Source organism: Equus caballus, chromosome 18 (genome assembly GCF_041296265.1).
Source record: "Equus caballus isolate H_3958 breed thoroughbred chromosome 18, TB-T2T, whole genome shotgun sequence".
Taxonomy (NCBI): domain Eukaryota; kingdom Metazoa; phylum Chordata; class Mammalia; order Perissodactyla; family Equidae; genus Equus; species Equus caballus.
Window position 1 is genome coordinate 40,822,401 of NC_091701.1, and position 16,107 is coordinate 40,838,507.

Below are 16,107 nucleotides of genomic sequence, written 5' to 3' on the forward strand. Positions count from 1 at the left end.
ACCAATGATAGAGGAAATCTTAAAAACAATCAGAAAAAAATCTTGTACCTCATAGGAGCTTTATGCATTTCTGCTCATTTGTCCTGAGAAGACCACCCTACTTCATCACCTCCAATCAGGCCCATGTGAAAATAGTTACAAATATTCTCTTCATATACCCATGCTTACAAATTTCCTTAACTTAATATAAGTTATTGGCTACTAAGGAAGTACTAGTATTTGTCTTTGATTTATTTTGAGAACTATTATCTCAAAAACCATTGTCACATATCCAAAAACAAATAGATTAACCAACCAATCAACCAATTCTTATTGATTTGAGACCCACAGATAACTTTCCATTTGTATCCAATCAAGTAGACTGAGCTGATGATACATTTTAATAGCCTATTCATGGTTGTCTTTAACTTTTATATTCAAATTGCTTAATTATAAACAGCTAAACCTCTAACTAAAATGTAAATATTATTTAAAAAAATTTGAAAATGTATATAGGATGTTTAGGATAAAGAGATTCTTTCATTTTAAATAGTTTTGTGTCCTATTTCACATAGTCCCCTGTTCTTTGCAGCCCTTACTTCTTTGACGTGTGTCACTGAGTATTAATAAACATCCTCAAAACAGACTAAACAGGAGACAAGTAAGAGATGAAAGAGGGAGTGCTCATCACCTGATTAGCTTTCCAGCTAGAATGGCAAGTGCATAATGACAAACAAAATACCATTTCCCAATTAAAACAAATCCTAACAATAGCAAGTTTGATATTAGAAAGAGACTACATCTTCCTGAGTTTTATCAGAATCACTCTGAACCCTCTCAGTTCACCTAACAGTTGTCACTGGACCCTAGGGGTCCACCACTCCCAGTTTAAGGGAAAATTTTTTTCCTTTGGCTCTCCTTAGTTGGGCTGAAGCAGGCTAAGACTTTCAAATAGATTTTACTAAACTCCAAGTGAAACACAGAGTAAGAACGCAAGAAAGGTAAAAACACTGGCATTTAGAGTACAGGTCTCTGTTCAGTGGCTTCCTCCCAGGGCTCAAAGGCCCTTACCCATTCAGTATAGCGTAACTTCAGGAGTAATTTGATGGCACCTCCACGGTCTCCATGTCAACAGTGCTACCACAACCCAGCTCCTAGGAGACATCTTGCTATTACTGTGGAGAAGACTAAAGGGAGAGATTCTTATCATGTCCATGATAAGATGGACAAGTCTTACCGTATCCATCTAGGATTGTTTCTTCCCAGTCTGATCCAGGAATTTTAAAAAAGATGAGTGATACCATAATACCTTCACCCTTCAGGTAAGATTCCCCCACATATCCATAACGGGAATTACATTTTATACTTATAGACCTAATGCTGTAACCATACCTTAATGCAAAATGAAACTAACATTCACATCACAGCTTATACATATGATTAACAACAAACTTGTTTGTTTTCCTTATAATATTGAATAAATTATCTACAATCTAATATACCCCAAATCGTTAAAACAAAACAAAAGATAGTGAATTGAATGAGAAAAAATTCTTGGTTTTAGCTGAGTAGCCATGGGGGCTTTCTTCCTTCCCACTTTCCCGAGGGCCTGCAGGATAGCAGGGACTTTAGCCAGCTAATGTCAACACTGTTCTCAGGGCCCTCGGTACGGAGACTTTGACTCTTGGTGTGCATACCCCCAGCACTGTTCCTAGACCTGAAGCTTCCCTGATATGTTTACTGTCACTCAGAGAAACTAAGAGCTTTCTACCCTTTCTCACACAAACCCATAAATATACAGAAAGGTGCAGGGTATAGTGTTTTGTCTCTTGAAGTGTTCTTGTCACACATCCTAGTCCTGCGGAACCAGTATGGGAACTGAGAGATTCTATGTATTGTTACTTCTCTGCTTTTAAGTTGCCTTCACTAATCCACTTTGCTGCTATTAGCACTATGTGTGTCATTGGTGGTTTTTGTGACCACGTATCTTGTACAACAGTTGGTATCCAACAAAGTCCTGATATCATGGATTTCTGGAATGGAAGTACCCAGGTGTGGAAGAATTTCTCCTTGGGGTCAGTGGTAATTCACTTGGTAGAGTTACAACGGTCTCAGAAGCGATGCCCAAGGATGGTAGACGTTCTAAAGTGGTACACTAAAGAGGGTGACTATTGGTTAAAAAGTGGCTTGAAATTTAATTCTGTCCCCCCTCCTTACCAGTTTAGAGATTTCCATGAGTCCTAAGGTGAAGGGTAAACTACAAAGAGTGATGGCAGCCCCTTTACAGGGGAAAGTAGGGCAAACTCCCACTATCCCTCTATTAAAACATATGAAGCAACTGGCCCCTATGGAAATGAAGCCAGTTATTGTGAGGACTGCTCTATAGGACACCAGCAGAAAGGAATCCAGCAGTATACAGAATCAGAGCTGGGTTCTCAACAGATCCACTACCATAAGTTCTTGGAAAGATCCTTAGAGGCTTGGCTTGCTTATTTGCATGATGAGGGGACCACAGAGGTATTAAATGAAGCTGAGTAGGGGGAAGCACATGTCTCTGTTACAGAATGAGCAGTCTGGGTTGACTAATAATGCTGGGACAGCTGTTGCCACCCCATTTCCAAACTGGATGCTTGGTAGCATTGGTAAAATATATCCCCATTGGGGTAATTTTCTTGAGACTCTTGAATGTGAACTGGACTAGATCTACAGGGGATGTAGCTGCTGAGATGCTGGCTGTGTTAGCATGATTGTAAGAAAACCCAGGGCTTGAGAGGGGAAGGCCTGACAACATGCCCTTGGTGCAGAGAATGTTGGAAGATTGAATCAGAACAGGTGCACCTAAGGGGACAATGGCTTTGACTTTACTCCTTCATCTTGGAGGCACTGTTAGAAATCGAATAGTTCTTTTAGGTCATACAAGCCCCATCTCAGAGGGGGAAATGAAAAGAGAGAGTCTAATAAGTGGCAGAGGTTTCTGCACAAAATTAAAAGAAAAAAGGAACAAAGGAAGGATAAAGATAGACAGGCTAGACTACTGCAGAGGCTCTGTCCCAACAATAAATGTGATATTGCTCATTTACAGAAGGATTGACAAGACAGAGATGATGTTCGCATAATTCTAGAGTGTGGGAGTGTGGTTCTATTCAAAAACTTAAAAGACCCACTGAGACTGTAGAATAGAGATCTGTGAGATGAGACACAGAATATCAAATGATTCATAGACTTGAAGAGTGGTCAAGGAGAGGGTGAGTCACCAGATTAGGTGGAGAAGGTCCCTGGGGAGGAATCTCCTTCAGCGATCCCCCAAACTCTCTGGTAAGATCGTACAGCTTCTAGACTCTTTAGAAAAGGACTCGGAGAATAGAACGGAGGGACTTACCCTATATCATTTTGACTCTTTTGAAATGGGACCACGGGTGGGAATACTCACAGTCATCAGCTCTACTTTATGAGTCTGATTCAAGTCCTGGACCAAGGCTTCTTTGTTCTCTGATCTGGGCTCTTTCAAACTTAAGGAAGACTATGGCTGGGCTCAGTCCCCAGGTCCCCCTCCAAGGGATCACTAACCATACTCCTCAGTTCATTGTGCTGGAAAGAAGAGCCTCAAACATTTATGGGCTTGCTAGAAACGAGAGACCAAGTATCTTTTGTTGCAGAATGCAAAAGAGCATCGGCAAACAAGTTCCTCTATTGGGGTTGGTATTTGGTGTTACCTATGGTTGAAAGACCAGAATCACAATCACTGCAAAGGCTTTTGGACCTTTAGTCTGAACTCCAGTAGTTCCTTTATCAGATTGCATACTGGCATGGAAACCCTGGGGTATTTAAGTCCTGCACAAGCATGTCCACGTATCAGCTAGACATATATTGTGACCTCTACTGGTAGCTTCCATAACTGTTGGCCAGGTATGTTGCCAAAACTCATCTGTATTTACAAGGCCTGCCTAGGTTGTGTAACAGTGTTGCATACCTGGAGGAGAAAGAGATTGTGTTTCATAAACGAGAATAGATTCAGGTAGGGGTACTGAGCAAAACCATTTCACAATTTAACACCCCTGTTTGATACTAGCCCTGCAAGTGCCTATGACTGAAGTCTCTCGCAAAGAGACTGTGATGGCATTTGTTAGCTTTTGAGTATCTGATTTCTGCTAGTCACTGAATGGTATACACCTTTTCTGGATATGGAATTACTGTGCCTCTTGCATGTGCAGACAATATACATACTATTAGGACTGAAACATATTTGTTATATATCAGGGTTTCCAGAAATGACACAATCAAACAATTGGAATTCCTTTCATAGCTGCTGCCAATCAACAACGGGCTTGCCAACACGGTACTGGGTGACTGATCCATGCTCCTTCTTATCCATAGGTAGTATAGGATGCTGGAATAGCATTCTAAAAGATAGCTACACCAACCCCTTCAACAATGACCTCTCTAAGACTGTCTGGTCTGGCTGCCCTCTACTGTTTATACTTTGAACACTGCTTATCCCTCAGAAAGGTCTCTCTATTTTGTTAAAGTTCCTTGGTATCCTAGAGTGGAAGAGCAGAAATGAAGAATCTGCTTAGTATGCTGGGATTCTGAGTTTTTATACCTCAATATTCCTCTCCTTTTTTGGTACCTATCATGATTTTAACAGGTGGCTGGGAGGTTTGTGTTGTTCATATTACAGACGACTGGATAGACACAAATGTCCACATACTCCTGCTTTCCAGATGACACTTGCAAGCTACACCCTCAAGAGGAGCAATTTGGATTCTCTGCTTACTCCAAACAGTTCTAAACTTCTCTTGTACAGTCATTCTACCTGTGGGAGATTTTGCTGCAGTCCTTATACCATACAGTGTATTCCACCTGGAAGACATCTTTGGTGGGAAAATGATAACTTTCGGTTTCATGTGGAACTTATTGTTCCAGAAAAAAAGGAGAGACTGTATGGATCACCTCTGAAGATAATGATGGATTTTGCTTGGGTATGAACATCCTAATCACAGAAGGTGAGAGGGTAGTTGGAGTGTGAATAATTCTGTTTCTTACAGATATGAACAAACTGTACTGAAAAACCCTCTGCAGCTATCCCACACAATGACATTCACTTCAAACCTATCACGATTTTGGATTTGTCATCCTCAACCTACTTAACTGTGGGGGACCTTTGGAGGCACCTCCCAGACAACAGCATAGGAATCACTCCTCCTTATTCAGGGTCCTCATTTGCCCTGGCCATCTGTAATCCTGTCCTTCGTGGTTCTTCTGTGTAAAACTCTGTCTCCTCAGGGCACAGTGACACTCTTCTCCTGACATCTCAGCTCCCAGTGATCCATTTCCCACATCAGGGGCACTGTTTTCCATTCAGACATGCAGTTGAATCTAACTAACAGCACACTGGCAGTGTGCTAACCCTGGGGAAGCATAAACACCATGTGGATACAAAATGTAGCATTGAACCAGACTGGTTAACACTCTCTGTGATCCAATGGAGCTTGTTTTCTTATGTGAAAGGCAGGATATTCCTGCCTCCTACTTGGACAGAACACTGTCTACACCCTTTGGGAATAATTATGAGACCTTTTATAAAGACTCAAACTGGATGGTTAGTTCAGTTGTTTAGAGCATGGTGCTAACAGAAATTCAAAATCTAAAAGGCACTGGAGACTTTCCCAGCTGTGGTCTCCAGTGCCAGCATCAGAGCCTACCTGCAGGTATCAGGGACACAGGCTTTCATTACTGTGCACAACAGCTCTTTCCTTGAACAGGTACCTATGAAGCTGAGAGTATGACCCACAATCAGCTGTCTTGGGGGACAATGCTCCTATCACTGAACAAATTAGCACTGATTCCCTGACTTGAATAATATTATATAAATGCACAGCTTTGGACTATTTGTTGGATAGTCCAGGGGATGGCTCAGGGGAGCTCTGTATCTCCTAATGTTGCGGTATATTACTTGTTTTGGAATTTCTCTGGCTATCGGATGTCGCCTTCAGAAGGCAGCATTTGAAATCCAATTGATAACCATTCGAGATGGGAAGGTATACATGTAGTGAGCCACCAAAGGTACAGGGTAGATGAAGGGGAAAAAACACGTAGTTTTAGCTAACTGGCTACAGGGGCTCTCCTCCTTCCCTCTTTCCTGAGCCCCATCAACAAACCAGCTTAGTCACTGAGCTGGTTTGCAGAGGGACAGCAGGGCCCATAGCTGATGTTGGCACTGTTCCCAGGGCCCTCAGTGTGTGGACCTTGGCCCTTTGTATTTACACTCCCTAGTGCTGTTCCCAGGTTCAGAGGTCCTTTGATATATATGCTATTGCTTAGAGAAACAAAGAGTTTTCAACCTCCTCTTGGACTAACCTAAAAATGTAGAGTAGTATGAAGGCAGGCGTCTCTCTTGGAGTGCTCTTGTTGCTTGTCCAGTCTCCATCCGGATGAGGCACATCCCTGTGGAACCACCATGGGGACTTAGGAGAGACTGTGTGCCTTGTTCTTTCTCCTCTTGAGTTACCATGTCTGATAAACTTAGTTGTCATAAGCACTGTGTGTTTCGCTCATGCTGTGGGTTACCTTGCATCTTCCACAACATGAATTTAATTAATATTTTTCTTTGGAGATAATCTAAGATCTGATGTCTTCTCCATGTAAAATTACTGATTATAATAATATTACAGGGATTTTTAAAAAACCTGTGCATTTAAGCTTTTAATTAATTTGTTAAATCTAACTTTATTTATTTATTTATTTATTTATTTTTTAAAGATTTTATTTTTTCCTTTTTCTCCCCAAAGCCCCCCGGTACATAGTTGTGTATTCTTCGTTGTGGGTTCCTCTAGTTGTGGCATGTGGGACGCTGCCTCAGCGTGGTCTGATGAGCAGTGCCATGTCCGCGCCCAGGATTCGAACCGACGAAACACTGGGCCGCCTGCAGCGGAGCGCGCGAACTTAACCACTCGGCCACGGGGCCAGCCCCTAAATCTAACTTTATTAAGAAGAGATTGTGCTTTGAGACCTTTTAAAAAGTGATAAATGAGAGGAATAGAATACTGCATATCACAAATACCGTATTAACTTTCATTATTCATTTATTTCATGGTAGTTTCTACCATTTGGTACTTATTCATCCTTATCAGCCTTGCCTCTGAGATACAGGACTTGTCTATATTATACCTGTATAAGCTCTTATTCTTTGTCTTCATATATGCTATATTTTTTCAATCAGATTATGAGCTCTTTGTGGATAGAGACAGGTTAATTGATTCTTTTGAATCCAAACTGTGCTTAGTACAAGGCACAATATAGGTGCATATTAAATACTTGATGATTAAAATCATGATTTTTTTTCTATTTTAATTAGCCGTAAGATAAAGAGAAGGAATCTACACCTGTTATTTATTTGATAACTTCTATCCCACTTAGAAGAATATAGCAACTGCACATTCATCAATGAATTAATAAAAAATTTATGAGAAAATAAGCTTTAGGTGAAAAATTATTCCTACTTTCCCCCTATACTAAGAAAGGACTACAAATAACAGTATAAAGTACAATTAATATTTATGTATCACATTGTAGCTCTTTTAGATCCTCCATTTGACATGATCCTTATAACAACCAAAGAATTTATATAGAGCCTATTAAAATTCTGTTGTAGAGGGGGCTGGCCCTGTGGCCAAGTGGTTAAGCGCGCTCCGCTGCAGGCGGCCCAGTGTTTCGTTGGTTCGAATCCTGGGCGCGGACATGGCACTGCTCATCAAACCACGCTGAGGCAGCGTCCCACATGCCACAACTAGAAGGACCCACAACGAAGAATATACAACTATGTACTGGGGGGCTTTGAGGAGAAAAAGGAAAAAAATAAAATCTTAAAAAAAAAAAAATTCTGTTGTAGAGAGGGAAATCAGGGTCCAGAGAGGTTAAGTGGTAGGGCCTGAATGGAAACCAAGGTCTAATAGCTACAAATTCAATCAGAGAGACCCAAAATTAAAAAAAGTCCCCTGTAAGCTACTCTTATAAAACAGCATGGTGCTGGCAAAAAAACAGACACACAAATCAATGGATCAGAACTGAAAGCCCTCAAATAAAACCCCACATCTAAGGACAGCTAATCTTCAACAAAGGAGCCAAGAACATACAATGGAGAAAGGAAAGTCTCTTCAGTAAATGGTGCCGAGAACACTTGACAGCTGCATGCAAAAGAGTGAAAGTAAATCATTATCTTGAACCATACACAAAAATTAACTCCAAATGGATTCAAGATTTGAATGTAAGAAGTGAAACCATAAAGATCCTAGAAGAATATACAGGCAGTACACTCTTTGACATTGGTCTTAGCCATATCTTTTTGAATACCATGTCTACTTGGGTAACGGAAACAAAAGAAAAAGTTAACAAATGGGACTACATCAGACTAAAAAACTTCTACAAAGCAAAAGAAACCATCAACAAAATGGAAAGACAACTCACCAACTGGAAAAACATATTTGCAAATCATTTATCAGACAAGGGGTTGATATCCAAAGTATATAAAGAACTCACATAACTCAACAACAACAACAAAAACAAACAACCCTATCAAAAAATGGGCAGAGGATATGAACAGACATTTTTCAAAGGAAGATATACAGATGGCCAACAGGCACATGAAAAGATGCTCAACATCACTAATCATTAGGGAAATGCAAATCAAAACTACAATGAGATATTACCTTACACCAACCAGAATGGCTATAATTACCAAGACCAAAACCAACAAATATTGGAGAGTGTGTGGAGGAAAGGAAACCCTCATACACTGCTGGTAGGAATGCAAACTGGTGCACCCACTATGGAAAACAGTATGCAGATTCCTCAAAAAACTAAAAATAGAACTACTATATGACCCAGCTTTCCTACTACTGGGTATCCATCCAAACAACTTGAAATCAACAATCCAAAGTAACATATGTACCCCTACCTTCACTGCAGCACTGTTCACAATAGCCAAGACATGGAAACAATCCATGTGCCCATCGACTGATGACTGGATAAAGAATATGTGGCATATATATATATCCAATGGAATGCTACCCAGCCATAAAAGACAAATTCATCCCATTTACAGTAACATGGCTAGACCTGGAGGGTATTACGCTAAGTGAAATAAGCCAGGCTGAGAAAGAAAAACACCATACGATTTCACTTATATGTGAAATATAAATAAACACATGGACAAAGAAAATAGTTCAGTGGTTTCCAGGGAAAGGGGTATGGAAGGTGGGCATAGGGGGTGAAGGGGAGCACTTCTGTGGTGACAGACAAGAAATAACGTACAACTGAAATTTCACAATGATGTCAACTACTATGAACCTCAATTAAAAAAAAGATGTTTAATTAATTATTTAATTATTTAAATTACAAAGACATTTGATTAATTATAAATACAATTATTATTTACTTTCTTAATTAAAGTATTTTCAGTTTGCCTGTGGTAATGTAAAGTACTATGCTTAACATTAGGGAGAATACAATGTTGTACAAAGAAGGATGTTTAAATTTAAGTAATATAAATAAATAGTACGTATATCAAAGTGCCAAGATAACGGCATAATTATTTGGTTTTCTAGGTGTTCACACATAGTAAAAATTAGTTCCACTTAAATAAGCTGGGGAAGTTTATAAAAGGGCTAAGATTTGAGCTGGGTCAAGAAAGAAGGATGAAATTTAGATGGTTGAAGAGAAATCAAATTAGCATTATATTGAATAGAATTTGGCAAGGCACAGTATGCAAAGACACAGAGGGAGGAATGTACATGTGCTGAGCAACAGTGAGTGGACTGGTTTATGTAAATTCATATTGGAGAACAGCATAAAGATTTTGAGGTTGGATTTATAGAGGGCCTTGAATGCCAGGATACATTCAGATTTATTACATCATCTTATAGGTAACACAGAGTCAATCAAGGTTTTGGAGTAGAGACATGATACAACGACAAAATGTAATAGAAGGAGGGGATTGTATATGGAGAAGTCGAGGAGAGGTGTAATAATCCAGGTATGTATTGATAACGAACTGAATTCAGTAGTTTTGCAGAGATTGACTTCACACATTTTGAAGGAAAAGTTGATGTGCTAGATAACTTCAATTTTACACGCCCAGGTGACTGAGAATGATGTGGCCCTCAATCAAACTGAAGAATATTTAAGTGGTCTGGGGTAGGGCTCAGGTATTTTTTTTTTAATCTTCTCAGGCAATTCTCATTACAGCTCAGGCAAAGCCACTTGCCTGGACATTTCTCTATTTGCTCTTAAGCTATACCATGCAGCCGCACCCTCAAGTGACTCACAATTTTGTCATTTTAAATTAGATTTCTGTACTAACACTTTAATTTCATTTCCAACAAACTCCTTGTCTTGACTCCTCTGATTCAGCTTAAAACATCATAATTTTTCCACTGAGGATTCATTCATCAAATTTATCTCTGATTCCACTTTTCTTACATTATATTCAATAATTTCCTATAGCAATTCCACCTTCAAGATCTCTGTCTTCACATTCTCCCTGTTTCACCTGAGTTTAGGGTCCCCCTACTTTTTATCCAGGCTACTGAAATGGTCTCACAACTGACTTCTCCACCCCTTTTTATTCCAATTCAATGTGTACTTCACTCCCAGATTATTTATTTTAGCGCAGTTTCCCTGCCTAAATTAATCTCTGCCCTCAAGAGCTCACAGTCCAGTGGTAGAGAGAGCCATGTATACCAAAAATTATGATAAAATACTAAGTAGGGTATATAACATTTTCCTGTTTTGAGCCCTTTAGGAATTCTGTATTTATACCATTGATGGCTCTGACTTTACTCTCTAATTTGCAAAGTCCTAATATTTCTTAGAGTCGCCTCTGGGGCCGGCCACCCCTGGATTAGAAAGCAAGTATACAGGATAGAAGGCTATCTGGAAAGGCTACAAGTTCCCCAAATACATCAATCAGAACAATTCTGTTTTTCTTAGACATTGGGGTTCTGCATACGATTTTTTATTTAAATAATTTATTTAAGCTAAAAAAATTGGTTTTCACCCATTTCTCTTGTCCCCTGCCCCCTGCCTCTGGCAACCACCAGTCTGTTCTCTGTATCTATGAGGTTGTTTTTTTTGCTTTCATTTTTGTTTTTTTTTTATTCCACAGATAAGAGAGATCATACAACATATGTCTTTCCCTGTCTGACTCATCTCGCTTAGCATAATGCCCTCAAGGTCATCCATGTTGTTGCATATGGTAGGATTTCACTCTTTTTTATGGCTGAATAATATTCCTGTGTGTGTGTGTGTGTGTGTGTGTGTGAATAACACATTTACTTTATCCATTTATCCATCAATGGACACTTAGGTTGTTTCTTTGCTATTGTAAATAATACTACAATGAACACAGGGGTGCACATATCTTTGGAGTTAGTGTTTTTGTTTTCTTCAGATAAAAACCCAGAAGCAGAATTGCTGGATCATATGGTAGTTCTCTTTTTTAAATTTTGAGGAACCTCCATACTGTTTTCCATAGTGGCTGCACCAATTTACATTCCCACCAACAGTGCACAATGCTTCCCTTTTCTCCACATCCTCACCCACACTTATCTCTTGTCTTTTAGTAAGAGCCATTCTAACAGGTGTGAGGTGATATTCCATTGTGGTTTTGATTTGCATTTCCCTGTTGATTAGTGATGCTGAGCATCTTTGCATAAGGCTGTTGACCATCTGCATGTCTTCTTTGGAAAAATGTCTTTTCAGGTCCTCTGCCCAGTTTTTAATCAGATTGTTTAGTTTTTTGCTATTGAACCGTATGAGTTCTTTATATGTTTTGGATATTAGCCCCTTATCAGACATATGATTTACAAATATTTTCTCCCATTCAGTAGATTGCCTTTTCATTCTGTTGATGGTTTCCTTTGCTGTGCAGCAGCTTTTTAGTATGATGTAGTCTCACTTATTTATTATGTTTAAATTTATTTATTTTCTCCATGCTTAAAAATATTTTTATTTTAAAATATTTTAAGTAAACAGTTAAAAAAAGAAACCACTACACTATCCTATTAAATCAACATGCTGACCCATCTACATCAATTTTTAAAAAGAAATAAAAGAAAACTGAAGGCTTCATGTACCCCTCATGATTGCAGCGGCAACTCCCGCCCTGGGGAGACAGAGCACGACTTCCACACATCATTCCAATACGTGATTTTATACTTACTTCATATAATTTGAATCTACAGCAAATCTGTTATTGCGCAAAACAATAACAACACCGTTTACTATATGCCGACAACGCGTACATGCCAGCCACTATTCTAAGCAGTTTACATGTGTTATTTCATTAACAGCTTCCCTTGCCCTGCCACACATAATTTTTATTTAAAAAAAGGGTGGTTCCACCACTAACAACAAAAAGCTTGAAAAAACTGCTTTATATAATTTCTAGACATCTAAGAGATTAATCAATCCCCTGTCTCCACTGGACTGTTAAACTTCTACGTGGCATAGATTATGTTTTATCTATCGTTGATCTCCTGCAGTGCCTAGAAATGTCTGGCACATAGTAGACATTCAAAAAAATGTGTTGAAAGAAGTTTTTGTCTCTACGTAGGCAAGAGCTAAACCGTGAAGCCTGTAAGCACTTTTGGCCCCATCAGAACTTAAACATTTAGAAATGCCCAGACATAGAGTTCTGAAAAGTTAAATTCAAGATGGTTTATTGAGCACACAAATGCGCTATGTAGTGTGCTAGTTAATGTAACAGAAATGGAGTCAGCAAAAGAGTAGTTTAAAGGGAGAATATCTAGGATTGTATGGGAACACAAAACTCAAGAAAGGAAGAAGTTCAATGGGAAAGGAGGTGATCACAAATTTCAAACATGAACAAGATTTCAAGATGAATGTGGATTATGATAAGGATCTTAGATTTAAACAAGTTACATCCAGGGATATTGTCAGAATGGATGCTTGTTGCAAAGGTTAAAGTTTGCTGGAAACTTTGAGAATGGGAAGGAAGAGAAATGGAGCAGCAGCTATAAAGGATAATAGAGGTGAAGATTTTGTCTGCTAGATAAGAAAAAGAATAGTTTATGTTTGATGTTAGAAAGAGCAGCAGAAGAAAAGTCATGTTCAGGGAAGGAATATTTATCAGTGAAAGGGGCATTATGAGTTCAAAAGGAATGGGAATCAAGGGTTTACAATGTTTATCCATGAAGCAAATCTGATTCTAGAAGCACAAAAATATATTGAAGGAGTAACAGGGTTTTTAAAAATATGGTTTCTTTTATTACTTTGTAATAGATTAATAGTTCCTACCTTCACCACTCTCCATGCCTTCTACAAAAATCCCCCCACATTGAGGAAGGATCCAGTACCGGCGTCTGTAACGATCCTGGCCAAACATCATCGAACGCAAAGAGTGAGAAGCGTCAAAGAGCTTCCTTCTGTACTGACTCTGTTGCTGTTAAAAAATGATGCATATAATTAAGCTATGGGTGTTAAGTGCTTTAAAAATTAATATATAAGTGACTTTACACTTACTATGACTTTAGAGCAGATAGATTTTACTACTGGGAAAAGATAGCAAAAGAGCTAAATAGTAACATGCCTGACTTCAATTTCAGTAATATTTATAAAGATAGAAATTACTTTGTGGGTAAATGGAATTATTTTTGTTGTCATGGATTAAAAATATAAGTTTATCCTATCTGATATCTTATAGTAAAGCATGTCTTATACTTGACAATAAACAATGTGATTAGGTATTTTATTGAGCCAAAGCACATTGGCTCAATTCTATTCGTTACAGTGTATAACAAATAATACTTGTATACGTAATTGGTCATACCTGTATATCTCTATTCTTATTCTGATGCTGTATATAATCATATATGCACCATATAACTGAATTTTGGGATAAATCTCTGATGACTCTAACGTTGATATAATATATGGGTATCTGATAATACTTTTAAAAACTCATTTTAACAAGAAGTTCATCTAAAACTTCACTAATGCTTCTCAAATGCAATTTTTAATGAGAAGTACATAAACATGTACAGTTTGTAAATCCAATGCAAATAAAATTCACAAATATACTAATTTAAAATAAAACATAAGATGCCGAAACTATCACCATAAAATTCAACTGAATTTTAAAAGTAATTAATTCCAAGAAATAAAACTATGCATTTATCAATATTTTGTATTTAAATGAAGAGCTGAAGAATACAGGTGAGGATTAAGTTTAGTTCCATGTTTTAAGAGGCAGGCTTTTAACTTTGGCATTAAATTTTTAAGGTTTAATTGTGAGAATGTTTCTAGAGCTCCTCATTTTAATTACTTACAAAAAGTTTGCTTTTATTTAGCAGCCACAAAAATTAACACCATACAAGGTGGATTTTTAAAACACTGCAAAAAAGATGTAAACTGTAATCTGAAAAGTGCTTACTTTACTCAGTTTTTCAATCTGTTTTTCTAGCTCTTCAACACTTGCTGCTTGGTCACCTTCATCCTATACATAACAAAATACAGTATCATTTACCTGTTTTTAAGATTTATTTATCCAACCAATCAACAAATATTTAATGAAAGCCTCCTATATGCAAAGTACTAGGAGAGGCACTACGGGAACAAAAAAGACTCAGTTCTTGCTCTCCATAAGCTAATAATCTGCTAGGGAGACACATAAAACATTACAGTGAAAAAAAAAATAGTAGGAAGCTATAAGGACCTCAAGAGAAGGAGAGAGTTAAGAGTTGTGGAGTTCAGAGGAGGGTGAGATTACTTCTGATGGGAATCTCTACCAAGAGAGGCTACGTGGAAGAAGCTGTGTTTTAATTAGCTACCAAAGAATGGTTAGGAATTGATCAATCAGAGAAAAGAAGGAACGGCATTCCAGAAAGAGTGTGACGGATCTTGACATGAGAAGTACATGAAGAGGTGAGGTGAGAGATGAGCTTAGGATTAAATTGTCTAGAGCTGTAAATGCTTAGCAATGGACAATATGATTCTTTGAGGGAGGTTAAACATCAGAACTATGCCTTACAACAATTAATATGGCAATAGTTATAAGATGGCCTGGAGCCGGGAAATGACTAGAATTGGCAAATCTAGTTAGCAGATTGCTGCAATAATTCAAGAGGGAAGGAAAATGTGGGTCTTACAGGGTAAAAGAAATAGAAATAGAGAAAAGCAAATATATATAGGAGGTATTACATAGTTAGAATTGTTAAATCCTGGCGAGTCATGGATATGAGGCAGAGGGATGAGAGAGATGAAGGAAGAAGTAAATTATGAGGTTAAGTGTTTAAATCTGGGAAACTGCAAAAATATTGGTACCATTAACTGAAAGAGTCATTTTTAGAGCAAAGAAGATGTTATATTTTTAACACACTGAACTTCTAGAAGAAAAATAATCCCTACTGTATATTAGTACTGATGTCATAAATGGAAATTTCACATGTGATTTTATGAAATTTTTCATTCTAGAAAATGAATATAAGAAAACCACCCCAAAATTACATGTTTTGAGGGAAAGCATGAAGTAATAGAAGGGAGACGTGTTTCTTTGAATCTCAGTGGTACTACTTTGTATGGGACAATTACTTAACTTTTCTAAGACTGTTTCCTTATCTGTAAATTGGTGATAACATTATCCGTAACATAGGATTTTTGTGAGAACGAATAAGAACAGATCTGAAAGCAACTAGTCGAGTTTCTGGCACATAATATGTAAATATGGTCACTTTCCTTCTTTCTGAAAATTGTACTTTAATGAGAAGATGCAGGTACATCTTTTAAAACAAGAGCTTGTTTATGATGTTCACTTTCTACAGGCACTTTTAAAAAGCCACACTGCCACCAATCACTCATGAACAGATATTTCTAGACCAGTATGGTTATCTCCTCAATAAAAGGAAGTGAAAGGAGAACCTCAATAGTTTCATCATTATCTATAATTTATCCACTCCTTATCCAAATTTATGGAAACAACTTACAAAGGCATTTAGGTATATTATTTGTTCTAATAGTAACATGATTCCTACTTAGGATTAAAAGAAACCTTAGAAGAGAACAGGTTCAAAGACCCTTAAATCTTGACTCTCAAATAGATATTTATATACCTAT

General features: G+C 37.9%; 1 protein-coding gene across 50 annotated transcripts in view; it reads right to left on the reverse strand.

Annotated features, from left to right (window-relative positions):
* Positions 1-16,107, reverse strand: part of BAZ2B (bromodomain adjacent to zinc finger domain 2B) — a 296,373-nt gene that overhangs the window by 30,548 nt on the left and 249,718 nt on the right. For all 50 annotated transcript variants that reach the window (XR_011428236.1, XR_011428235.1, XM_070241125.1 and 47 more), the window contains 2 exons: positions 14,429-14,491; positions 13,294-13,438 (listed from right to left, as the gene is read on the reverse strand). Coding sequence is in view for 48 of the 50 variants with exons in the window: in XM_070241125.1 (XP_070097226.1) it covers positions 13,294-13,438; positions 14,429-14,491 (208 nt within the window). In the remaining 2 variants the exon portion in view is untranslated. The remainder of the gene's footprint in view (positions 1-13,293; positions 13,439-14,428; positions 14,492-16,107) is intronic.